The following is a 27775-nucleotide window of genomic DNA, read 5'->3' as shown; positions in this document are numbered from 1 at the left end:
AGTGAAGAGCATTGAAATAAAATTAGCATGTAAAGTGATTTTATATATTCAGACTTGTAGCCACTAACTTTGAATTTGAGAGAGAAATCTCATTACTTATCTTGTAAAAGGGGTAATACTTAAACTCTCTATTTGCTGTCCTTGATTTAAAGGTTCTGCATAGGAATGATGGTTTTCTGTGGTTGCCCAGAGAGAGTGGTTATTGTACTGATGGAGATCTCTTTTCCTCCCCCCTCTCACCTTTTCTCTTTTACAGGATAACTGATTTAGGAAACATTAAAAGAAGGTTGTATTTATCAACAATCCACAAGGAGTTGTCCATAACCCCCCTACATGCAAAAATTCCTCTTTTTATGATCAAGCGCAAAATTGTAGGTATATTTCCTTCCAATTTATAGTTCCCTTTTCTTTTCTTTTGCATTGCAATACTTCTATGTATCTGTAAGAACTATTAAAGTTGATCACCATGGTCCTGGATATCAGTTCTTATGTCTGCAGAAGACAAGAAGTTGACTTTCTGGTTCAGTCCAAAGCAGTGGTTTAAATTAATTGTATTAATTACATGTGCATGTGCAGAAAGAACTTCAAATTGGAATAGTATTGGGAATTTCTGTAACATAAAGGTCAAGCAGGTGTGCTAGTGAACTCTACCATAGATCCTACTTACCATATTCAGGCTGTTATTTGCCGATCCAAACGTAGGCAGAACTTTGAGTGAGTGAGCGGAGCTCAAATTCTTGCCGGGGGCTCTTGATACCATTTTCTGTCACCACTGCCCTTCATGCCACACCAGGAGTCATTAGAAGTACAATAGTGATCCCGTTTCAACGAAGCTATGTCTATAGCACCAGTGCTGCTTGCTCCAAGCTAGTGCTAAGAATAAGTCTTAGATATGACAATTAAAACATCCTGGAAAATATGCCTTCCATCTGTAGGTTGGTAATCACTTTGTTCACCCAATTGTGTACAGAATGTATAAATTCTGAAGATTAAATTTGCCAGAAGTTTCAGATGTGACCATGAATTTTCCTTAACAAGCAGATGTCTGTCTGATATGTATTGCTATCTAATTGCATATTTTGGGTGAGTATATGGCTTCCCATCTGCACTGCACTGCAAAATGCAACTTCCACCCTTCAGGCTGCTAATCATGTGCAATATCTTCTTGCAAACTACAGGTAATTTGAAGGCATTGGTTTTCATATTAAAGCAAGATCCTGCCAAGGATGAAAACAGTCTTAGCATTTTTATTTAAATAGGTATTTGTAGGCATACGTCCTTTACAAGCAACTACCAAATACATTGAACTGAGAAAGAGAGAATGAGACAGAGACTGTTTGCAAAATACTTATTTGCAAAAGTCTTTTTTCTACAACTTTTTGGGAGGCATTTATATTATACTAATAACTTCATTTTAGTTTTCTCCTTTTTTCAAGCATGGCCTTAAAAATTAATATGTATCAGACAGTCATCCCACTGAGGCAGTGGTTAATTCAAGATCATAGATCAATTGTAGAGTTGGACGGGACCAGGAGGGTCATCTAGTCCAACCCCCTGCAGTGCAGGAATCTTTTCCCCAATGTGGAGCTTGAACCCATGATCATGAGATTAAGTCTCATGCTGTACTGACTAAGTTTTCCTCTGTCCGTGCAATGAATTATTTTCCTGCATCTTCATTTTTGTGGTGACTGTGTCAGATTAACACCAGTGTTTCAAGACTTAAGTATTCCTTAATCTGTAGCAAATTAAATTCAGTCAAAATGTGAACTTTAGTTGTAAGATTCCACTCAAAAGAACAAATTATTTGATAGGGATCTAGCGATGGGACTTTTATACGGTTGGATGGTTTTTGTTTGTTGAGAAGGTGGATATCCTTGTGATGGCCAACTCTAGAATTTGAAACTGAGCAGCTCTGTAGTCAAATGAATACGTGAAGCTGGTAGATACCAAGATCAAACTAGAAATTTTCTGGATACATAGCATGCAATTAAATGTCTAGGTGTTACAAATTAAATTGCAGACACAAGGGAAAGGTGACTCTTGCTGGGGATGCATTATGGGGCAAGGAGGCATCTCTCTTCAGCTATCCTTCCCTTGTTGCAATCAGAACTGAGAGCATCCTCCAATCCCCCACCTGGCCAATGGGGATCTCCTCCCCCAATTCTCCTAGTCATGTTGAGTGTGCATTCTGATTGTACAGAAGAAGAAAGAGATAAGCCTCCATTCACTCTGCTTTCCCCAAAAGCAATGGCTTTTAAGTAAGAAAAAAATCTAGCTGTGTAAAAATATGCCAGTTTCTTAGCATAGTACATACTGTATTTTTGAAGGAATTTTGAGGAAAAAATCTCTCTCACCAGCAAAACAAGTAATTTCTTCATTGGTAATCTTAAATGTTGTCCCTGCATCAAATAATGCACACAGATTAGTTAGAACAATGCCATCAATGTTCCCCAGAGGTGGCAAGCCCATTACGGAATGACATTTTGTACTGATATTAATGAATGATTATGACACTGATTAAAGCTTTCCCGTTACTTTTTAGTTTTCACCCAAATACTTTGTTTTCAAAATATTTTTATTAGTGCTCAGCAGAGACAATTTCCTACACAGCTAGAGCTGCACATTTCCATTAGTACATACTAAAAACGAATATTGATATTTCTTCTGTCAGTATACAGTGTTTTAGTGTGTTTGTCCTCTGGTTGTGACAGTGTGTTTGTCATAGGTAATTTGATGCCATTCAGTATACCTCTTTTGTGGAAGTCAAATGGAACATGCCTAATATTGTCAGGCGCTCCTGGAGAGATTTTCCTCTATAGTTATTTAAGAAATGAAGAACACACACCATTTCTTAAATAACTCTGTAGGAAAATCTGTACAGGAAGACCTGACAATATTAGCTATGCTCCATTTGACTTGCACAAAAGAAACATACCAAATGGCTTGAAATTACACATAGTAAACACATTACTGCTATAGGGGTGAGCTTCACAATGTTAAAGCATTATTGCCTTCCATTTCCAGATTTATATATATTTATAATCCCACTTAACATCCATGGTGCTAATCTTGCTCTTTACAAACACCATATCCTTGCACAGAAGGCATATTTGTACACAACTGCAGGACTGAAACCACATTAACATATCCATATCAACAAACTCTGTCAGTTGTTGGTCACTACTACTGATATTGTCTTTTGATTGGCATTTGGCATGTGGCTGCTCTTAAAAACATATTCTCACTTTTGGTCTTACGGATCCCAGTGCAGTGTAGAAAAGGAGGCAATCTCTTAAGAGTGTTCTGTTTCTTAGGGTAAGACACACAGACTAGGCATGGGAAGCGTTGACTTCTGCATTTACCTCTCCTGCGGCACAAAAGCATAACTGTGGTGTGCAATCCCATGAGTTGCATGGGATAGAGAAGTTTATTTGCCTAATGACTTTGAATGGAGCAGGTTAAGTTGTCCTTCATACAACTGTTTCATCTGCTTACTTGCTTGCAGTAAAGGTAAAGGGACCCCTGACCATTAGGTCCAGTCATGACCGACTCTGGGGCTGTGGCGCTCATCTCGCGTTATTGGCCAAGGGAGCCGGCGTACAGCTTCCAGGTCATGTGGCCAGCAGTACCAACCAGTATAATCAAGATGTCACAAAAGATTGACACAGGCAATTCCGAAGGGCAGGACTTCTGTTCCCTATCCTAGTCAGTCCAATGATTGGCTTCCAGCACTTACAAAGTGTGGAAGAAGCATGGGTTTTTGTAAGATATATATTTAGTGCAACTGGTGTGATGCTGCTGCTGCATCCTCCATCACAGTGAATATGAAAGGTGGCTTCTGTGTTCCTTTCTGAATGCTAGGTCAATCTACATGTGCACATGTTCAGTGCAGAATTTCAGCTTTACCGGATAGCATTAGTCAGTGATGAAGCTCTTGAATTGACCTGGGAGGCGGATTGTAAAGCTGAGGATCAAAAAAAAGCTTGAATATTTTCTCTTTAGGGAATGCAAAACATCAATTGACTATTTCTGACCCAAAGTAAAAGACTTGAAACAAACTTCTAAAATTTTGCTACATGTTTATAAGTTGCTTTTCTCTGGGGCTTGCTCCTTAGTTCCACTAAGATTTCTGTCTCATTTATTGCTCTAGCCCTGATTAGCCTCCTTCAGGGCTGTCTTGATTGTACTCCAGAGACATCATCAACCATAGCTGCCAAGTTTTCCCTTTTCTCGCGAGGAAGCCTATTCAGCATAAGGGAAAATCCCTTTAAAAAAGGGATAACTTGGCAGCTATGTCATCAACCCTGAAGATTGAATACTGTGGGGTGCCCTGCTGGCTTGTTCTATACCTGGGATTGTATTTTGAGACTGTGTCTAGGCTGTGAGAACTCTGTACTAAAGAGATATAAAGCAAGATCTAGCCTAATGTGCAACCTGTATACTTTAGGTAAATTTAAGCCACATGCTCTTATGGGTAATTTCTTCTGCTAGTCATTGAATGAGACAAGGAGTTATGAAAGACCCTGAAGCCCTGAACAACTGGAAATCCTGTTGCTCAGGAAGCTTCACTAGATCTTTCCCATATATCTTGAAGCCAAAGTTTGTTGCCAGAAGGGTTAGAAATGATTTTTGTAAATATAAAAGCTGATAGAATGCTGAAATCCCAAACCAAATTCTGTTCTGTTTTTGTGTGTGTAGAACTGCAGAACACATACATACCTCTCATCATGCGACAGGTTACAAATATGCTTGTTCCCAATAGGAGAAGGCAAGCTTTCCTTCGGGGATAAACATAATGCACTCAAATATAACATAACATTGCACAGACAATAGAGCCATCCATTATAAGAAGCTAGTGTTTGTATGTCTCTTTCGTTCCTGATACTGCAGAATGATATACCCACACAAGATTTGGAAGTTGCAATTTGGAAGTTCATTATCTACTGCCATGGACTTCTGAATTTAATGTCACACATCAATGGTGTCCTAAGTGCTGAGCTACCTGGGCAAAGGCCACCTGGCTCTTCTGTGACTTAAGATCATCAAAACAGTGGCAGTCACAGGGGATATGATTTACTTCTTACATGGGCCTATAGTTACATCAGAAAAGATCAGCCAGTGGTATCAAGGTGTGTGTTGAGACAAATACAGTACAGAGAAAGAGAAAGCAAGCAACAGGAGAGAATTGGATTGCAGTTTGAGGGGATCCTTGATAGTCATAACCATTTATATTGATTGCTCTTTACTAGTTTACCATCAGCCATTAATATGCACAGGCAACTCAGACCCGAACACACTTAATTTGAAAGCAAGTATCACTGATTTCAAGTACAAAATGTGTGCTAAAAGTTCAGACTGGAGGCAATTATAGATCACTTGCATGGCTGCAACATTCCTTGATGTGGAGAAAGCATATATTCCATGGAGCAGCTATGGGAGAGTTGGGGTATAATTATGTTTAGTGGTAAATTTCTGTGCTGATTTCTTTTACAAGACCTGCAGCTTATGTAAAGATGTCATTAAATCTGTTTTCACTCTTTTCTTAGTGGTGCAACCTGTGCATTGACTTGGTAGCATTCACCAGTGAGATATTCAAAGGAGCCGTCTTCCAGTCCTTGGATGGCATTATTGTTTCAGCTAACTGTAAGCTGCGAAAAATCTTCACACTGAAGTCAAAGCCCCTGGATACAGATGATGAAGATGGTGTGTTAACTTGAACCTCCTGGAACTCCACTGAGTTACTGTTGTATCATACAGTTTCAAGCTTGTCTACCAGGCTTCTATGATTAATCATTTGAGAGTTTAGACGATTTCACTCCAATTAATGCAAGTACAGGTCATGTATCTCTCTGGCTCAGGGGTTGTCAATGACATTAGCTAAGTGTGGTGACAAGGTGGGAAGGCACTTACATTTTTATAAAGCGCTGCCTTCATTAAAACTGCATTGTGGAAAAGGTTCCATCTTTAAATTAGCATACAAAACTGCTAATAATCTTCTGGCGAGCTACCTTCAGGTAAGTATTTCATTAAGCAATTTGAAAGAGAGCTTGTTATTTAATTATCAGTGGGCTCTTCTGCTGAGAGATGTCATTTTCTCAAGGTGTCTTCTAAAAAGAAAATTGTCAAGACTACCTACATAAAATCCAGCCGTTATTTTTCTTCATTTTGGAAATAGGACCTCTGAAGAAGGAAAAAGGTGGTTTTTATAATGAGCTGCTCACTGTATTAGTGAGAAGTCCCATTGCTCATCAGCCACATGTTACAGTACTCTTTGAATGCGACACTATCACTGTGTCTAAATAAAAGAAGTCAGGTCCCCCTTGCATTCAACTCTGCTCTTCATAATCTGGGCTGAGTTTCTTCCAGCCAAATGAACTCCCCCACCCCCCCACTGCAATCTGTTTTAGACTAGATTCTTCAGTCTCCCAGCATCCTCTACAAAAGCAGTAAGAGACCTTTGGCAGATAATAATTCTGAGGCTAGTTCTGCATTGTAATTTGAGCTTTTCCTCCATTCTGCTTATTTATTTAAACTTTACGTCGTCTTGGTTTATGCTTTGCATCTTTTTTGTATCTTGCTCTTTTGCTTCAATTATCTGGAACTATTTGCAATTACATTCTGCTCGTCGCTTACAGTGCTCTGGATTGTATAGGTTCCCTTGGGAGGCTGCGATGTGGATATCTCTTAACTTTTAAGGCAGGTGGTTAGAGTAGATGACTCTTCCTTCTATCTCCTGGATGCTGAAATAACCTTTCTTTCGTCAACCTAGCCCCATCGCTTTCCCAAATCAGTTTAGACTTTCCATAGTCTTTTTCTTCCAATCTACTCTTACTACGTGTCCTGTTTGTGGCAATGGAATATAAAGCAGCATGTGCTAAGAGTTTTGATGTGGTGTCAGTAAACCAAGCTAATCTTTGAAAGATCAGAAAGCTAGCTAGGTTTTCCAAGCTCAGCATTTTTTTGGGAAGCCACAGAACTGTGACAAAACATTGTAAGTTGATCAAGTTTGCATCCCAACCCAGCCCCTCTGACTAACTGCAGTGGCATTACTATGAGATGAGACAATTACCATGAGATGAGAGAATTCTTCTGCTTTGAAGACCTCTAGGAGGAGTCAACATTGAGTGAGCTCCTGCAGATAGTTTGAATCTTTCGTTAACTTTGCTTCTCAGTTGTGTGTTGGAATGGAGCTCTGCTTGCCCACAGAGAAGAGCTGTCACTGGCTATTGGAGGCATTCTTGTAGGCTATCAGTGGAAGAGAGGACTGCTTTAGATGATTGCCTGCAGTTACATTCTTCCTGGAACCAGGTGGTCAATTTTGGATGCTCCTGCTATTGAGCAAATGTGTCTTCATTTAAACAGACTCTGTTTTCTCTGTCTTGACTATGCTCTCATGACCCTGATCCAAGTATGTTGTTTTTGTGGGAGGGGAATAATACCATGGAGATGGCATTTTAATTTTGTGTTCATTCTCTCCAGGTGATTTGAATTTGCAAGGCTTTGGTTTTTAAGGGCCAGCATTTTGTTTTGCAGAACTGTGCCATCTGTGCAGGGAGCCTTTCGCCATCCATTAGCTTGTTGATTTGTTATGTGTCAGTCTGGGAGGAAATCTGTCATATTGAAATGTTTATTGAATGGTGTTCACTGGGGTGACAGCTGAACAGGGGGCTCTACCAGCTGAAGGCAAAATAAAATTGGCATTGCTTTCCAGTTAGATTGGCATGAAGGTGGATTCTTCCTGTATGTGCTATACTATGCAGGGCATAAGATCATAAGGATGAAATTGCCATTATCCCTGCTTGTTAGGTTAGATAGTAAATGCTTAGAAGATTGCTAACAGGCCATTCACAGCTGTAAATTAGGAGGAGGAGAATACCTTCATTCTAAATAAATGCTGATCTATTTTAATATCCTGGTACCTATATCTATATTTGCATTGCATTTTAAAGCAGTCAGAATTCAATGAATTCAAAACATTTTATCCTGCATTCTGGTTCAGCATACTTGCATACATTTTAAACCAAACATTTTAATGCAATACAGTAAAAAAAGCAGACTAATAATTCGAAATGCAGACACTTTAACTAGTTTCTAATGAGATAAATGCAGTGCTGCAATTAGGTCATTTTAGACTTTTGTCTCGTGGGGAAGGGGGGGCATCTTTTGATGCTAATGTATATTAACTTATCTTAAGAATGGGGTAAGACAGCTTTGCTGTGTTCAAAATCCTTCCCACGTATTCTGCTGAGTAACAGCTCTGCTCTTTGCAGCACCTGCCATTACAGGGATGAAAGCATGAGGAGCAGGGTCCTTATCACGAAAAAAGTTATTTTGTAGTGGGAAATGCATCTCAAGTCACCCATCAACTTCAGAATGATAAGGGTATGTGGATAAAGTAGACAGAAGTTCTGCTCCCTCATGATACTAGAGCTTTAGTTAGCTAATACTACAGCAATCTGCTTAACAGTGAGCAACACCAAGGGAGGGCTGTTGCCTGCATCTCCTGGTTGTTGGCTTTCCAGAAGCCACTGGTTGGCCACTATGAAACACAAGATGCTTCACTAGACAGACCTTTTGTGTGATCCAAAAGGGCTCATCTTCCATTTGTATCACATCACAAGTTGCATCTTTTTAGTTCCAAAATTTACATTTCATGCCAACTTAGATGTTGCATACCTCTTGAGCATGATAAGCTTGTTTTTCTTTCCACATCTGGTGCCAATTAACATAGCCCTGCTAGGAGCTGCAAAGCTATTCTGACTTAACCTAATCAAAAACACAACTGGGAACATTTCCTGCTCTTTCTCAAGTTCCATGTACAGTATCAGCGAGATTTATGTAAGAGTATTTCCAATTGAACTCTGTTAATATTACTTGCACGGTGTCAGGGTTTCACAGGAGTTGGATCCCAGATCCCACCGTGCAGAGTTTGTTTTGAACCACTCACCTCATCCTGAAACAATAGCCACATCTTCTTGGACGCATTCTCTTGGTCCGGGGGGGGGGGGGGGGAGAGAGACTGTGTCCCTTTGAGCCAGTCCAGAACTGATTTTTGAACAGATAGAAACTTTTGCCAGGAAATGGAGAAGCCATCTCAAATTATTTGAGTATAAATGTTCTTTACAAAAATAAACCTGTAAATTTATTTATTTTTAAATGATCTTCCCATCAGGAAGATATGCCTAAATATACTCAGAGGACCCAATTTTTACACTCCTCGAAAGGAAAGTGTGGGGGGAAAGCACAGTTATGGCTGGATATTTTTACAAAAGGAGGGTACAGAAGATGGCTTTATTTGTAAAACAATGCCGGCTAATTATCTTGCACTGTAGTTGGAAACTTGCTGTTCATTTAAAAGGGATTAGAGCAGTGAGCCTTTGGAGCGATCCATGGAATTGGGAATCAGGTGGATAAGTAGATTTCTTTCTGCAAAGCTCTTTGGATATTTCTCTGGAGGTTGAGCTACATCCCCACATTTTATTTTATTTTTTGGTTCAGCTTTCTTCATTTCTCATTAAACTGGGAAGTTGATACGCCTTGTGATACAAAATGATTGGCGTACTCAGCCGGTGCTTCTCCTAGCATTGCTTCCTTTCTCCATTTGGGAATCTTGTTTGTTTGCTTGCTTGCTTTCCAGCAATGTGGCTGATTATGTAGAACGCTGTGTTCCAAATGTGTTTTGTTCTTCCTTTATAGTTTTGAGTCTCCATTACTGATATCAACACACTGCTGTGGAAGCTGGGCTTGTCAGATAATATGAATGTCTGGGAGGCTTGGACAGAAAAACCCAATACAGGCATTAAAGTAATACAGTCTGTTTAGAAAGCAAATTATGTTGTTTAATTTCTTAGATTGCATGAAATGAGCAACAGACCAATACTTGTATATCTCTGACGGCATGGCAGTTGGCTTGATGCTGGCATGGGGAGCGCCTGCATTGGGAATTGTAAATGCTATGGAGCGACATTGCAGCAACTCGGTGATGCAATAACTGGGCCAAAATATCCTGTTCTGCCCACTTGTTTGACGGGTTGCAGAGCTTTCTCAGATGTAACAACCACATGAGATTAGACAGTAACTGAATCTCGGGCATGATCTAAATTGTGAGGCCAGCTAATTGCAGGTGGAGTTTAATTGCAAAACCCATCCACCCTGAAATCTGATTAATTCTTAACCTCACACATAAATTATTTTAACCGTAAGTTAACCGCAATCAGGCATCTGCAATTACGCTTCCTAGAAAAGATATAACAGCTGGTGATTGCTGTGGTAGATTTATGGGACTAGAAGGACTGAGATCATCATGTTGTCCCACCCCCCTCTAAATCCCCGGCTCTTACATTGTCTGTACTCTACCAATTGAAATCTTAACTTCTATTGGGGGCATCCAAACTACAGCCTTTAGGGAGTCCAGCTGTAGCACACAGTCCAGGAACCATTTTGTTTACCTTACACAGGAATACTTCACTTTTAGCCTGGACCTGTCTGCACTCAATCCACATGTCTCTTCATTCATACCCGGTACTTTTTAATGCATGATTGACTGAAAGAGGTGTTTGCCTGAGGGAGCATCTCTTATTTGAGGTGGTTCTGATTTAGACAGTATTTATGCTGCTGCTGCTGCTGCTGTTTTAAAAAACAACCTTCTATTGGTAAGAAAATGTTAAGTTTGAGGTCTTGTGGCATTATTAAAGGTTTTTCCTGAATGCTGGGGGCTCTGGCACATTAGTTATTGATTAAATCCTCCTGTCCAAATGAGGTAATGAAGATCTCTAGAACTGCTAACTCCCAGTTCAGAAATAATGAGTCTTGCCTGGAAAAAATCATGCCATTGAATGAAGAATCAGATGGTTTGAACATCAAATGAATAAATGAGCTTTTGTTTTCTGGTTCATAACGCTTGAGGCAGCTAGAAGTCTCTTCATTTTGTAACTATGGGGGCTAGAGGGTTTTTAAAATATCAATGAAAATACTGTAGGCTATATTGTTTCCCTTGTTTGTTTCAGCTACCGGGTGTGTAGAAAAGTGAAGCCTTCGCTGTATTTTACTCAGACTTGTATTGATATTGCATTCACAGCTGATGGGCCAACAGATACGATTCCTCGAGCCTGTCAGTTAAATTCAGATGTGCCGCAAGTCACCCAGCTGCTGAATATGAACAAGCTACGCCCAGCAGAACAAAAATGTGGAGGTCGGCTCTTAACTTCACCGGAATTAGGTAGGTTGTAAAATTAATTTGTACGTATTGGATATGTTGGTGGCCTCATGAGAGCATCAAAGCTGCTTCTTGGTGCATGTCCCCTGTTTAGAAACATTATGTTAAATGCAGGTCCTGCTGCTAAAATCAAGTGTTAGCAATCTTATGGATTTTACATGAGGACCAGTTTACATGTTCCCCTCTGAATGAGAAAGTACATAGAACCCAACAGCTACCACTGGGCTTATGGCATTATCTCCGTGTGTCACGCTTTCTTCTCCTCGGAGCGTTCAATTACACGTGAGAAAATGTGTAATGCACATGCATGCACTGTTTTTCACCCTGGAAACTTCAAAGCCTGTGATAGGTTTTGTCCCTCTCCCCCAAATCGGATCTCAGATTACATGCATTTGCTCTGAGCAACGTAACTTAGTAGGAGCCTTTGAGAACTGATTCCGTCTCTGTCCATAGTCTCACCTCATGAACTGCATAGCCTGCCCTTAGATTCCATTTCTTGGTTAGGTTATGGTATAATGAATTGTTGTGAAGTGGGGTTTTTATAGATGGATTTATGATAACAGTTCTAAGCACCTGCTGGTACCGGGCCAGGAAGAAAAGAAAAGAAAAACCTCATAAAAGAAGATGGACTTTGGCTAGTCTATTAGAGAGAAAGGGCATTGCATAAATACGTCTTTCTATAAGCCCTTCTTATAGCTTTGCTCAGATACGGCAATGTGAAATGCTCTTGGAGTGCATTAATAAGGTAGTGTGCTTATCCATGTTCTTAAGCTTTGAAAAGAGGGCCCAGCATGGCTGGCCCACCCTTGAGGCAAAAGGAAGCCCTTGGGCTGGCAGGCTTGAAACCATTGGGAGGGATGGCTCACCTCCTCCCCCACTCCCTAATGCCTACTCTAATTATAATCATAATCATAATTTATACCCCGCCCATCTGGCTGGGTTTCCTCAGCCACTCTGGGCAGCTTCCAACAGGATATTAAAAACACAGTAAAAGATCAAACAATAAAAACTTCCCTAAACAGTGCTGCCTTCAGATGGCTTCTAAAAGTCAGATAGTTGTTTATCTCCTTGATATCTGATGGGAGGGAATTCCACAGAGCAGGCACCACTACCGAGAAGGCCCTCTGCCTGGTTCCCTGTAACCTCATTTCTCACAGTGAGGGAACCGCCAGAAGGCCCTCGGAGCTGGACCTCCGTGTCCAGGCTGAACGATGGGGGTGGAGACGCTCCTTCAGGTATACTGGTATACTCCTCCCCCCTCGCCAACACCACCTTGATCACTACGCCTCACTGTCTGCTGACTCCTCCCCCTTTGCCGCCTCTGCCACCTCTCTCACCACTGCTGTCTTTGCTCCCTGGGCAGCCTCCTTTTTCTCCCCTTTTTCTCAGGCCCAGGGGGGTGGAGAGCAGCAGGTGAGTTGGGGGGGCAGGAGAGGAGGTGGCGGTGGCAGTGGCAGCGAGGGAGGGGTGGGCAGGGGCACTTTCTGTTTTGCCTCAGTGGCAAAATGTGCTAGGCCAGCCCTGGGGCTCAGTATAGCAAATTGCTGATGGGCTGTTTTGGAAAAGCATGAAACAAGCACAGTATGAAGTTATTGGAGTCACCTGTTCTTTAAAATTGTCCTTTGAATTTGCCCTTTAAGAGGAAATGGTCAAGTATGTAGTCCCCAAGTCATGTACCAAATTTTGCTCACAGATTCCATTTAAAGGGGGAGGGAATACTTACAAAGCGGTTGCCTCCTTTCAAGACCAAAAGAAGAAACCCTGCCATTAAATTCTGTAATGAGAAAAGATCTTTATTAATATGAACTACAACAAAATAAGAAAGGTGAATAATTTAATTTAAAATACTGTGGCACTACTCCAGTGCCTAATTTAATGAAAACAAAAAAGGTAATAGAGTTCATTTAATTTTGGATAACCACTTAGGGGTATAATTATTTTTTATTTTTATTTCATCCTCTGTATGACAGCCTGTTCTACTTTAATTTTACAAGACATTTAATTATATGTTTGAATAAAAATTCAAGACTACACCCAAGAATCCCAATGTCTTTTATCTTAAAGTTCAAGGACACTATGATGCATAACATAAAATGTAGGGGGGCAAGGGGAGTTGAGTTCATTGGGGTAGATTCATTGAGAACTTCTAATGACTCTATTAATTTTTTATGCATGAGATAAAAGCTACCTTGCTGATTATTCAACTTAAACATGTCCTTTATTAAGTGAATGTGCATTGCTATGAACCCATGCAAGCCAGAGAGCATAGGATAATTTCTATTTCATAAGCTTGTATACAATAACACAGTAAACATCAGCAACCTTAGTTACCTTGGTAGTGGGTAACTGATACCTATATACACCACTAGGACTTGTGGGGTACTGTATCGAGTCAGTGCTTTCTGAATTCATGAAACACCATCCAGTCAGGCCTTGCACTTTTCTGGGATATTTTTTTTCTGGTCCTAGTCTTTTCCATCAGTCATTTATTTTGAATGGGACCAAGAGTTGGTGTCTGATAATGATTCTGCTGATTACAAATAGAAGGTAATGGGATAACAAACTTGAAAAACCAATTGTTTTGGATTGGGTTTCATCAATCTAAGTAATTTCAGTACCATACAGATGCAGAGAAGGTACATTCTGCTTGCCAAGAACTTTACATTTTAGGAAAATAAGATGGATTACGTAGATATAATCTGGAAGTATATATAATTGAGAGTTATTTGGGAGGAGAAAGCGTATATAACAGTTGTTTACTCTTTCATATAATGCCTGCAGTATTAGAGATAGAGGTGTGGTTCTTTACATATATGCAAGATTTTAAATCACTCTGTTGTGTCTATGTATAGTTTCTCATTTGGTTGTGGACATAGGCAGGAATCAAGGTGTAACAGTCCAAACCTTGAAGCTGTTTGCCAAGCAACAGTGCAATATGCCAACAATAAACAAAGTCTTAAAAGCAATGGTGCCATGCTTCCCTGGAACAGAACATCAGAGCCAGACTCAAGGCTGTCTTCCCTGATACTGAGGATCTCTTCAGTATGCGAATGGACAATGCCCTAAAGAAGCTTAAGGACCATGGACAGCGATTTTGGATGCTGCTTCACACATACATGTACAGTGGTACCTCGACATCCGAATGACTCAACTTCTGAAGGTTTCGACTTACGAAGTCGACAACCCCGGAAGTCTTTTCGCCCCGCGCGCACTGCACACACGTTCTTTGCAGAAGCGCAGAATCACACTTCGCGCATGCACAGAACAGGCGCTTCAACATCCAAAGACCTCGACTTTTATGAAGAGCGCCGCGGAACAGATTGTCTTCGTAAGTCGAGGTACCACTGTACGCATCTTGTTGGCTGGCAGCTGAACATGTGAATTGGCACCAGTGGATTACACTTTACATGATACGAAGGTTCAGTGTGTAGTGGTAGGTCTGTTACGGTCTGTTCGCATTTGGAAGTCTTCACATAATTCTCCATTAATCAAGTAATCACCATGAATGTATGAACAATGGAAGCTTTCCTGGTGCCGTCATTACATATATTTAGGCACCAGGCCAAAACATTCTTATTCCACCAGCAGTGGAGTGGCAAGTTGAGACAGATGGGGAAGGGCAACAGAAGGAAGACCGAAGGGAGGGCTGAGGCCAGGGAACAGAGGCAGGAGGAGGCAGACACCACCCCATCCCAGGATACAGCTGCTTCAGATGGGAAAGCTGGGCTCCCAACTCTCCTCTCCTGGGATGCAGCATTGGAATCTAAGGAGGACATCAGCCAAGCATTGTGGGCAGTGCTGTATTTCTATGAAAAAAGGTGCCAGTATGCATCATGCCCCCCCCCATCCCACCACCACCATCCTGCCGCCATTTGCCTGCCCACCCACTCACTTGCTCCCCCTTGCAGCTTTGCCTACCGCTTCCTACACACACCCCTTCCTTGCAAAACGGTTTTCTATTCTCTCCCTCCCCTCTAACATTTGCTAGACCGAAGTTTGTAATTCATTGTGTACAACTAATTTCCCTGAATTACAAATATAATGATATACTGTTGAAGAGCGATTCTGTGTTTTGAATGCTTTCAACAAAATTAATAAAACCAGCATGTATCCAGTTAATCATTGCGTGTGTAATTTGACTAAAAATTTTACGCTGTTAATTCCTTCAATTCCCAGCCCAGATTAAGTACTGACTGTTAGTCAATGTAGGACTGTAGGAAGTAATTCTGCACCCCCTTCCCCATTAACGGGACTGTGGTTTAATTGGACACAAAATCAAGTCTGGTTGCTTAAATTGAGCAGTTCAACTTGCTAATGACAAGATGTAGTGGTCCACTAAGCACAAATCAAAACTGGTAATTTACTTAAAAATTAGCACTCTTTGCCTGAGTGCTTTTGTTTCCACAGAAGCAATGCTTTGAGGCTCCCCCTCCCCCCGCTTTTAACTCTACATAGGTGCACAATACTGTCCACTTCTAAGTGTGACTCATTCTTTGATAGCATACCTTTTTGCCATCCTGCATATCTTTGTGCTGCATATTATATCCATGTTTGCTCATCCGCACACCATGTCATTATGCTTGTTTTCCATGGATTTAAAAACTGGGATTTCAGGGACCGTTCAGATGTATAAGATGATGCGTAGGAGTCAGTCCAGAATCACCATGCCTGACACATGAAAAGCAGCTTCACCTAATTGAAGGTGCCCTACACAATAAAGCCCAGTAATACTAATAAGGGCACTTGCCAGTTTGACTGCTGTTTGTCCTAGACAAGGAACAGGGAACATTTGACTCCAGTTGTTGTTGGACTGCAGCTCACATCATTGTTGGCCATGCTGACTGGGACTGATAGGAGTTAAAGTCCAGCATCTGAAGGGTCAATGGTTCTCTATCCCTGCTCTAGACAAAGCCTTCTGCTGTTGTGACACCTAACATTTCTAGACCTCATTATAGTTTAAGCTCTACCTCTGAAATAAAGGGTGGCATGCACATGCAAGAAAAACTTAACTGAGACCTTCCAAGCATTATCTTCAGGGCTTTTGGAAGATCAAGGTTGGTTAGCAGATCCAGAAAAGATATCATGTTCTCTATTAATGGCTAGATGGCTAGACCTATCTGATGTTTTTCTTGCATCAGTTCTGGCCACTGGGAGTGGGCTTACTATCTCTGACCCTACATTGTTTTGGGGCTACATGGTACTTAGTGCTACGTGTGCAAAGGTATGTCCAAAGTGTATCCGTTTGCATCCAGTAGTATGCCAAAAGATAACATGCTTTTAAAAGAGGGTCCATTTTTTGTGTCGTTGGTTCTTACTGTTTCATCAAACCAAAGGAATCCTGGTCTATTAATTTTTTTAACATTTTCAGCATCTGCATTTGCACATTCTCACCACATCCTTTCTGACAAACAGCAAACCAGTGCCTTAAAAACTGAAATGGAAAGCTTACTTAAGTTGGTTTAAAATGTGGCTAGCTAGTAATAGGTATGCTTCCTTCATGGAGAGCATTTCTGGTAATAGATGCATTGCACTAACATAGATGAGCTGCTAAGCTATAAAAAATATATCCCACTTTTGTGATTTTTGTGATTGTCAGGTCTTCATAGTTTATATAGGACTAACTCTTAATAGTTTAATATTAATCAAAGTATCCATAGGTTGATAATTATAGTTCCAATTTTGATTTTGAAATTTGTTTAAAATTGTAAATCGGCTGTAGAAGTTATCAGCCATAGCCAATTTTACCAGTCAGATCTGCCTGCATTTAACTGTGCAAGCAATGAAAGGTGCTTGTCTGCATAGAATTCCATTAGTTAGTTGCCTGCATGCAGTTCCTTCTTACCTATAGCTACTAGGTGCATGCTTAAGTACAAGATGGCACAAATACTCAAGTTTACAGATACACAACCTCCCAGAGTGTTGGTATGTAGTAAAGAGAAGCCATGAGTGCAACCATAGCTCAAAAAGATTGCAGTTTTGGGAAAGAAATACAAAACGAAAACATATTTGGCTAATCTAATTTTTATTCAGCCTTTCCCCAAACTCAAATTATCATAATCCGTAAATATAATAACAGTATAATTGCAGATCCAAAAATACCTATACTTATTTCCTGAAACATTACGGTAAAAGAAGATATTATAATTAAATAGCTAAACTAATGAGAATGGTGAATCTAAAGATTAAAAAATGACTATGTTTTAAAAGGCAATTAGGCAGTGAACCCCCAAGTTTTACCATCTAAACTATAGCCCTTGGTAAAGTGGTAAAGTAATTAGTGGGTATATTCCTGACCTATGCCAAGTTCTTTTTTCTTTTCTTTTTTGTTAACCACAGAAAATAAAATGCCTGGAGCTTCAGAGTTTAATCCAATCTTTAGTTTTAACCTTGCACTATGAATAGGAGATGAGTTCTGCTACTGTCATTTCCTCTCTTTTCAAAGACCCCAAATCAGGCCTTTATGGAAGTGAGCACTTTGATAAGTTTAAGCTTCAATTTATTTATTTTTTAAAAAATCTTTTAAACTTTCTTTTTTATGTTGTTCCGGTCCTAATCAAAAGCCCAAATTACTTTTTACTTTGCTTTTAACTATACCTTGTTGCTCAATATAGCAGATGACTTGTACGTGTTGATGTAGCCAATTAATTGCAGTCAGTTAATGTGATCATGAATGGAAACTATTCATGTTAATCTGTTTTTATAATTGATAGGGGGGCAGAGAACATCACAAAGCAGTCAGAAAATTAAAGAAGCCGATGCTTAGCTGAAACAGGTCACCTCTCCTGAGGTTGCTATTGCACCACTCTTTAAAATGTTTGAATCTCCAGTCTTTCTTGTATGGGCAAGAGCCATCAAACAGTGGGAGATCATTCACTTTCATGAGATGAAGAAAAGTTGTGAAACAAATTTGGTGGGTAATATCAGCCAGTCCTGTTTCCATCAACAGGGAGCAAATTGGAATCCCAGGAAGAAAGCCTAATGATGGCTTGCCAATGTCCCTTGGGCCTAGCAAAATGGTTCTTATTCTCTCTCTCTATCTATCTGTCTTAGCATAGCATCTTCCTCACTACTCAAGCATGGGAGGGAGGGGCTAAAGGCACCTGTCTACAGAATGAGGAGGGAAGCATCTTTTGGAAATTTCACCTCCCTTTTTAAGCCCCATCTTGTTCTGCTCTTGAGATTTGGGGGACTGGAAAAGATGGGATGGGTACATGGATTGCTACAGGAAGGGATGAATAGTCAAAAGTTGCCTCCCTCCATTCTACTGACATATTCTTTCTTTTGGTTGGTAGGGATCCTGGTTGAATAGCACCCTCTTGTCTTACAGTTTCATACACAATAAACGTATTTTAGAAGGAAAATTGAATTTATTTAAGCTTCAAAGTTTAATACTTCTATTGATGGCCAGTGTTTGACAGTATACTCAGCATTTGATAACATCTTCAGCAAGCTATCCAATAGTATATCTAAGCGTTTCTCTTTTTCTGTTTAAATGTGCATTTAAAACTGATTTACCACTAGTGACATAAATGGATAGCCAAACGTGTTCAATTCAAAATCACAAATATACAGTTTGAGTTCTAAATTATTGCCCATTGCCAGTTGCTGTGCCCAGTCCTTGCTCGCGGCACATTTTTGTCACATCACCTGACTTGTACTGCAAGAACTTCATTTGAGATTTTCATTGGCGTCGTTTAGCCAGAGTAGATGCTTATGACAATACATATTATTTTTCTTTGTTAAATTATATGCACTGCTATTTATAAATCAGTATGATCACAATGACAGTATTAATTGTCTGCCTTATTTTTTTTAGCAGACCATCTATTAAACCGGGGGTTGACCACAACACGAAACAGTAAAAATCAAGACGTATCCCATATTGCATTTGGATCTAAGGTTCTTGGACCGCCTCCCCCTTCAGGCCGAAGGTTCAGCTCAAGAGCATCTGGGGAGGTAGGAAAACGAAGAGCCTGCTGAAACAGGCCAAAGCAACATATAGTCCAACATCCTGCTCTCCTAATGGTCAATCATTTGCCTATATAGGAAGCCTGTTTCTTTAAACAGTGAGCTTCATTGGAAGTCCCCGAGTTTTAGTAATCTATACATTTAATTGACACAACAAAACTGGTGCCATTAATAAGGAAACAATTCTAGGATATATAATAGCTGTTGGTGGAGATGATAGAAGCTAGCCAAAGGAAACAGTATGTGTCAAAGCATAATATCAGGAAGCAGTGCTCTCTTTTTTTGTAATGGTACTGTTACAGGGTACCATCACTATTTTGTTGTTGCCCGTGGCAGCCATGTTGTGCCAGCACTCAACATTTTTATCAGGGTGTGAGTGATGGCTTGGATAGCACAGTTGGTAGAGAATGAGACCCTTAATCTTAGCGCCGTGGGTTCAAGCCCCATGTTGGGCAAAAGATTCCTGCATTGCAGGGGGTTGGACTAGATAACTCTCATGGTCCCTTCCAACTCAACAATTCTATAATTTTATGGCATATCATGGGGGAACAGGCTTGTGGGAGTATATGTTCCAGGCGTATTCTGGGTTGGAGCTGGTTGTGAAATGAAGTAAGAATTGCCCTTAAGGGGCTGGATATGGAGGGACATGAAAATGTGCTTAGCAATCTTTTTTAAATAGCTGTATAAGATTTATCTCAACAATAGTTCTAATATTGGAAGAGGGAGAAAGGCAGAAAGAAGTAGGAGACACATAATTTAGATTGTGACCCTTCGGAACAAATTTTAATTTGCCCAGAGCCCTTAACATAGTTGGACATAATTTCCATGGAGATGCAAAAAAAAAATTTGCCCGTGGACTTATTTTTATGTTTCTTTCAATAGTTCGTTTTTGAAATATAACTATCTAAAACCGATCCAGAGCGAGAGTACTACCTCCTGTCCCTATCATAGCTGTCAAGTTTTCCCTTTTCGTGCGAGGAAGCCTATTCAGCATAAGGGAATTTCCCTTTTAAAAAGGGAGAACTTGACAGCTATGGTCCCGATTGTGAATTGGCTTCTTTACTATGCCAAGCCTTTGAAATATGTCACATGTTCAGCCTCCATCTTGAAGAGAGAGAAACAAGCTGACCAGGAGACACATTACGCAGGAGGCAAAAGTATTTGGGAAAAGGAATCCTCACCCACAGTAACGGTCCAGGTTTCTTGCAATACAATTATATGTAGAAGTACAATAGAGAGCTCAGAACATGTGAATGTAAAGTATTGCTTTGTTTGAAGTGCCACCAACATGTTGAAGTAAGTGATACCTCTATTTACATTGCCCCCTCCCCCCCAGTTATGTATCCTTCGGGATACACACACGGCAAACCCGGAAGTATATTTCCGGGTTTTGCTGCGCACACATGCACAGTAATGCTCTATTGCGCCACGCGCATGCGCAGAACAGGCACCCCCGGTTGTGGAAACCTTGGGATCCAACCAGAGCTCTGGAACGGATCCTGTCCTCAACCGGAGGAACCACTGTACTATCAACATTTCTTTGCTTGAAGTACTATCAACACCAATAGCAGTAATGGTATTGCTGAGATTTTGTGGATGTTGTGTGCTTAACAAAAGTATGTGTGCATGCACGAGCACAGACCCAAACTGACTTCGATATATTTTACTATTTTAAAATATTTTCTGGTGCTTTTAAGTTTGAGCTGGTTTAATTGCTGATACTTTGCCTTCTCTTTTCCCCCCTGAAAGGTAACAAAATCTGGCAGCATCAGAACTAACAGATCATGCCAAATGCCCGCTTTGGAAAAGGGAAGAGAACCAATTCACGACATCATCAACTCTGAACGATCTCCCTCACCACTTGATATGGCTTTAGATCAAGGAAACAAAGAAAATGTTGACAACACAAGTCCAATATCACTGGACAAGGGTAGGGCACTAATGTGATAACTGTAAAGGCTGACATGTGGCTGTAACATAGCTGCCAAGTTATCCCTTTTTAAAAGGGATTTTCCCTTATGCTGAATAGGCTTCCTCGCGAGAAAAGGGAAAACTTGGCAGCTATGGGCTGTAAGAAGGTTTTTTGTATATGTGATCTTTAAAATGTTTGTTGATTTGTTGTGATAGCTTCAGTAATTAACAACATATTGATAGCTCTAATTGTTGTAAGCAGTGCTTGTTCCTTCCCAGCTCATCATGCTTTTCTCCTTGACCTAATGTGCTTCTAGGATAATTGTGTTAACTTAGTTCCATAATCATTTTCTAATAACACTTTTATCTGCTTTACTGATGTTGTTTTATGCTACATTAGAATATGAGATTTATCGTAGATGTGAACATTATCCATTGTGCATTCCCATCCGTGTAAGACTATTAGTCATTTGTTTCCTGTATAATCATCTTCCCATGATAAGCCTATGAAGTATTCAGTTGGTAAATCTGTAGTAGTGGTTCAACAAAACTGCAACTTGTAATTTGCAAAGCTCTGCTTTCAAGACATTTTTTTTAAGTGACAGTGTGAACCAGTCCTTAGATTTCTGCATCTAAGATCAATCAAGAATATAATTGAATAGAATAGAATCAATCAATCAATAAGAAAGTGGAAGTGCTGCTATAATATTACTATCATTACCATCCCATCCTTGTACATGATACACTACAGAATTACATAAGCAAGAGGGATTGGTCCCTGTTCCCAGTGAACTTGCAATTTAAAATAGACTGTGGAGGAACAGCAGAAGAAGAGACATGGGTAGTGGGAGAAAATTGTGGGAAATGCATATAGATAGATTTCAGCTGGGAATAAGCAAAGGGCCCCATAGAATTTGGGTGAAGTTGTTTAAGGAAGCATGAGACCTTTGGTTGGTGAAGGATGAGAAGATCTGGAAGAGTATGGAGAAGAAAACAAGAAGCAAGGATGAATATACATCCCAGATAGCTTTAAAAGTTAAGACATGGAGTCTGTGCTTGATACGGAAGGGAAAGGGATGCCAGTGAAGGGGTCTGAAGAGGAGCATCACATGGCCTGGCAGAAGGAACAGATTCATTTTTTTGGCAGCTGAGTTTTGTGTAGAGATGAGAGTACTGAGGTATGAGACGGGAAGGCCAGAGTAGAGGAGGTTTCAGTAGTCCAGGTGGGAGACAATTGCAACAGGAAGCAGACCGTTTGCTGGGGGACAGAGAAGAACAAACCCATTGTTTAAAACATTGTACAACCCAACTTGACAACTGAATGAATGTGAGAAGTGATGGAATAGAATCAAAGGTGATGGGCAGGCTGTGTGTCGAATCAACAGAGAGAATGGTAACATTCTCAATGGATATGAAAAGACTGAGCAAAGGAAAATCATTATTGAGCATGTTGAATCTGAGATAGCAATGAGACATCCAAGTGGAAATATTAGGCAGGGAAACTGAACACTGGAGGAGATGTGCTGTTGGGAGATGTTTTCTTGCAAGTATCAAGAGAAGGGTGACAGAGATGCTTAGAAGCCTGAAGATGAAGTCCAACGAGGAAAGGTTGAAGGAGTTGGATATGTTTAGATGGAGAATAGACAATGAAGATGATATGAAACCATCTTCAAAAGGCTATCACATAGTGATGGAGCAAACTTGTTTTCTGTTGTTTCAGATGGTAGGACCTGAACCAGTGGGTTCAAATTACAAGAAAAAGGATTTAGACAAAACTTTAGGAGGAACTTCCTGATGGTATGGCCTGTTCAGCAGTGGAAGAGATTGCCTTAGAAGGTGGGGGACTCTCCTTCATTAGATGTTTTCAAGCAAAGGCTTATATAATTCCCTATCAAACATGCTCTACTAAAGGATTTTCCTGCATCAACAGGGGGTTTGGACTTCCAACTCTATAGTTCTACTGTTCTGTTCTGTTCTAACCTTGTAAGGGTAGCTTACGCTGAGAGATCGCCAGTGAGCTGCATGACTTGAACCCAGATATCATAGCACTTTTATTCATTACAGCACACTAGCTCTTAAAGATCCCTTGAGAACTATATGCTGCTACTCTGGATAGATATCCAACATTTTCTTCATACAGTACATGCATATGCATCACATTATGCTCTGCCTTGGATTGTTTGCACATGCATATAATGTGAAAAGCACATTAATCAGCATAAAAAATAGACAGCTGATTGGGTGAAGTGATCCCTCAGTTGATGAGGTGGATGAAAAGAGCAAAGGGAAAGGGAAGTGTGTGATGATGTAATTACAGATGCAAATCATCACCAGATAAGCATGCAGTTATGAACGAATCCTATTTTTTAGGCTCAGGCTTTTATGTATATTCCTTCCAAATTTGCTTAAGGTTGCAACCCAAAACTTTTGTGTGTGTGTGTGCTTATCTCTACATACTATGCAGCCACACCCTCCTGCCCTAGTAACAGAGAGTGGTTGTGGAAGAATATGTTCAAAAAGTGATGGCCGAAAAGGCCCTGAGATAGTGCTCTAGCACAATTTTTATGTTCTTTAGCATCTCTGCTGTCCCAGAATAAAAGAATAAATCTCTTTGTTTCAAAGGATTCTAAAGCAATTCACATAAATGTCTGCACTGCAGGGATTATGGAAATCAAACACCCAGCAACAGAATTTGCTTCAGAGCATTGATAAAGATTTGCAGGATTAAACGAAGACTACCAGAGCAGTGCATATAAATAAAGAACTCCCATGCTTTCATGATTAAAGAGAAAGAACTAAAAATAAATTATTCTTGTAAGCCCTTATTAAATTTAAGCACCAAAAGAACCCAATCATCAAGAATAGTGAAACTTTTTACTTGTCCTAGTTAGTTGCTAATGTCTGCCTTTCATACTATTACATTCGATATCTCTATGGAGCAGGTTTCATTTTTAAAAATAAAAAGCCAAAGTGGTTAGCTTGCCATGCAGTTTGTCTTCTGGGCAGTGAGACAGCTACTTAATGAACAATTGGTCTCCTGTACATACCAATCAAACCTGTGCCACCACATTGTTAGCTCCTAGTCACTCTGATCAGCTTTATAATGACCTAAATCAACTAAGGTGTGTAAAGGTGTACAATAGGAAACTCCAGATTCATCACATGGTAGGCAGGAAGAGGCAAAATGGAGACACAAAGAAATTAGGACATTGCTGGCAGCATGGAATTTTCCCCTCCGCTTTTCCTGACCCACCTCACCTCTGCTCCAAGCAAAGCATCATCTTCTGTTATTTACTTAAATTTATAACCTGGCTCTTGTCAAAGTCTCAGAACAACTAACAGAAATATTTGATAATTCAAATTAAAGTCTGTTAAGAAATCTAATTGCTGAAAGCCTAATGTTAACTTTTTCAGCCTCTACCAGGTTAACTTTTTCAGTGCCTCTGAAATATGTATGCACAAATTCATAATAGTTCTCTAGCCGACGTTTGTAGAATTCATTGTGGTGGTCTCATCTCAAGATTATGTAAGCCTCAGTAGCAGGGACTAGTTCCAATCTGATTAGAAGGTCTGCAGCCGTTTGAGTTGATTGAATTGTTGAGAGGAGCTTCTGGTCATCAGTGCAACTGGAGTCCAAGACTCAGAAAGTATGGAGCAGACACCTTACTGCCAAAAACCTTGTGGTCTGTGACCCATCCCATCCTTAGCCCCACAGCTTTCCTAATGTGATTCCTTCCTCTCCAACACCTCCTTGCCCTCACAAAGCAGAAAGACAAGTCACGTACATGCCCAAATCTCCAAACTTCAGCCTAAAAGTTCAGAGAGAGAGAGAGAGAGTTGCAGGACTTTTAGAAACTTGGAAGAACCTTGATTTACCACTCTTGGTATTACCTCCTGTCACTTATAAAGGTGTGGGGAACTTTTGGCCCTCCAGACGTTGTTGGACTGAAGTTCCAATTGGCCCCAGCAAGCATGGCTAATTGTCAAGGATTATGGGGGTGGTAATTCAGCAAAGGTTACCCACAATTGATGTAAAATGTGTAAGTCCCATTCTGTTAGGAGCATGGCTCAGGCCCAAAAGGAAAACCCCTAAGGAACTTGCTTTTTGTTCCTTGACATTCTTCCCTTGATACTGCAGTCAATGTGTCTATAGTGAATAATATATGGACAACAGAAAATGCCTGAATTAATTTGCAGTCTCATGTTAGAATCCTTAGAATACTGTGTCTGTGTGTGTGTGTGTGTGTGTGTGTGTTGTTTCAAAGATAAATAACAGGACAGCATATTAGGCAATTAAAAAAACATAAGGAACACACTTAAGTTTGGAGAAATCGGGGATGTAAAAGTCATGCCAGAGTATTGAAGAATATATATTTGTCTCAGTCCTGGTTTTCATCTTGGTTTGACCCATAATCAGAGATTATCCATATTGCTTTGTATTAGGTCCATTCAAATTTAGAATTGAAATTCTTCAGATAGGTGGCAGAGAATACATAAACGTATCTTCCAAAGCAGGTGTGGAATTCCATTACAAAAAGGAAATTGTTTGGGGGCAAAGAAAGAAATAAAATGAATGAATATTGTGTATCGTTTGTCAGTCTTATTTATGCCATGTTGAAACCTTCATTAAAATGTTAGGCTGCAATTAGAAGCTCCAGCATGAATCTGACTCTGCAGAGAAACTAATTAGACATTTAGGTGATCATTCTTGTATTTATCTTGTTTGCTGCAATACTGTGATTACACTGTAATTTACATATTTTTCCTAAGAAGATACACGAAATTATTCATTACAATTGATATGGAAACATTTTATTTATTTTTTCCAGTGGAAGAATTCCAGTAAATTCATGGCTAAAAGATAATAGGATTTAGTTTGTTCTAGAACACTCATCTTGTTCACTTGTAAACAAGTATATACTGACTGTGTTGTGTTGTTTAGTCGTTTAGTCGTGTCCGACTCTTCGTGACCCCATGGACCATAGCACGCCAGGCATTCCTGTCTTCCACTGCCTCCCGCAGTTTGGTCAAACTCATGTTCATAGCTTCGAGAACACTGTCCAACCATCTCGTCCTCTGTCGTCCCCTTCTCCTAGTGCCCTCCATCTTTCCCAACATCAAGGTCTTTTCCAAGGATTCTTCTCTTCTCATGAGGTGGCCAAAGTATTGGAGCCTCAGCTTCACGATCTGTCCTTCCAGTGAGCACTCAGGGCTGATTTCCTTAAGAATGGATAGGTTTGATCTTCTTGCAGTCCATGGGACTCTCAAGAGTCTCCTCCAGCACCATAATTCAAAAGCATCAATTCTTCGGCGATCAGCCTTCTTTATGGTCCAGCTCTCACTTCCATACATCACTACTGGGAAAACCATAGCTTTAACTATACGGACCTTTGTAGGCAAGGTGATGTCTCTGCTTTTTAAGATGCTGTCTAGGTTTGTCATTGCTTTTCTCCCAAGAAGCAGGCGTCTTTTAATTTCGTGACTGCTGTCACCATCTGCAGTGATCAAGGAGCCCAAGAAAGTAAAATCTCTCACTGCCTCCATTTCTTCCCCTTCTATTTGCCAGGAGGTAATGGGACCAGTGGCCATGATCTTGGTTTTTTTGATGTTGAGCTTCAGACCATATTTTGCGCTCTCCTCTTTCACCCTCATTAAAAGGTTCTTTAATTCCTCCTCACTTTCTGCCATCAAGGTTGTGTCATCTGCATATCTGAGGTTGTTGATATTTCTTCCGGCAATCTTAATTCCTGCTTGGGATTCATCTAGTCCAGCCTTTCGCATGATGAATTCTGCATATAAGTTAAATAAGCAGGGAGAAGGAATTGGCAAGCCACTCCAGTATCCCTGCCAAGAAAACTTTATGGACAAAGACAACAGGCATATACTGACTACAGGTCACATTAGTTGCAGAGCCGTGTAACAAGTGTGAGATAGTATTCTATAATCCTACATGCTATCTTCTTTTTTCACTTCGTGAAACCCCTAGGTTAAGTATATCTTCCTGCTCAAAATATTTGTCTTAAAAGGGAGAGAAAAGACCACCACTACCCATTTTCCAAACCAATTGCTGCTTTAATTACTGAATGAAAGAAACTATGCATTGCCAAGTGTACATAGGGCATGGTGCAAAACCCTGGCTTCCTCTTAGTTTTGCAAAGAGGGTGCCATTGAAATGAATACAAATGTCAGAAATCAGATGTGTTTCTCAGATGGTGTGTCCTCACCATCGGGTTAATGTTGATTTGGGGCAGTGCCAGGGCTGCCAACTTGAATAACATATTGAGGGGAGCAGGTAAGCCCCACTGTGCATAATTGATCGCATGATATGGCGCACACACCCCATTTGAATGCCCATGCTCATCAACTTGGGAAGGATAGCCCCCTCAAGTATTTTATTTGGGGGGCAAAAGGACCTCGGCCCCTAGGAGTTGGCTCCTATGAGCAGTGCTGAACATCGTGATGTTGCAAATTGGGATAAATTGGGATGCAGGGAGAGACCTCTGTATTGGAATGTGATTTTCAGTGGAATTTACCTGTGCTGTGTCACTCAGGCTCAGTGACAGTGCTATCTCCCTTATTCCCTACTGTTAGCAGCAGGTCATGGTGTTTTTGCAACTTCCAGTTTAGTATTTTATGTGAATTCCCCCCCCCAAAAAAAAAACCTTGCTGGTGGGTAATATT

At 40.4% G+C, this 27775-nt stretch overlaps 1 protein-coding gene across 8 annotated transcripts in view; it reads left to right on the top strand.

Annotated features, from left to right (window-relative positions):
- The window catches only part of CFAP20DC (CFAP20 domain containing), a 137324-nt gene that overhangs the window by 48971 nt on the left and 60578 nt on the right, over window positions 1–27775 (top strand). For 4 of the 8 annotated variants that reach the window (XM_035106802.2, XM_060271285.1, XM_035106799.2 and 1 more), the window contains 5 exons: window positions 257–371; window positions 5547–5703; window positions 11078–11218; window positions 19032–19171; window positions 20933–21113. In XM_035106802.2, coding sequence (XP_034962693.2) covers window positions 257–371; window positions 5547–5703; window positions 11078–11218; window positions 19032–19171; window positions 20933–21113 — 734 coding nt within the window. Of the gene's footprint in view, window positions 1–256; window positions 372–5546; window positions 5704–11006; window positions 11219–19031; window positions 19172–20932; window positions 21114–22814; window positions 22912–27775 lie in introns of those variants that run through there. The other 4 variants (XM_035106806.2, XM_035106801.2, XM_060271286.1 and 1 more) reach the window with 3 other exon arrangements.

Source organism: Zootoca vivipara, chromosome 2 (genome assembly GCF_963506605.1).
Source record: "Zootoca vivipara chromosome 2, rZooViv1.1, whole genome shotgun sequence".
NCBI lineage: Eukaryota > Metazoa > Chordata > Lepidosauria > Squamata > Lacertidae > Zootoca > Zootoca vivipara.
The sequence above is the reverse complement of the archived record's forward strand: the minus strand, read 5'-3'. Positions and strand labels throughout refer to the sequence as shown.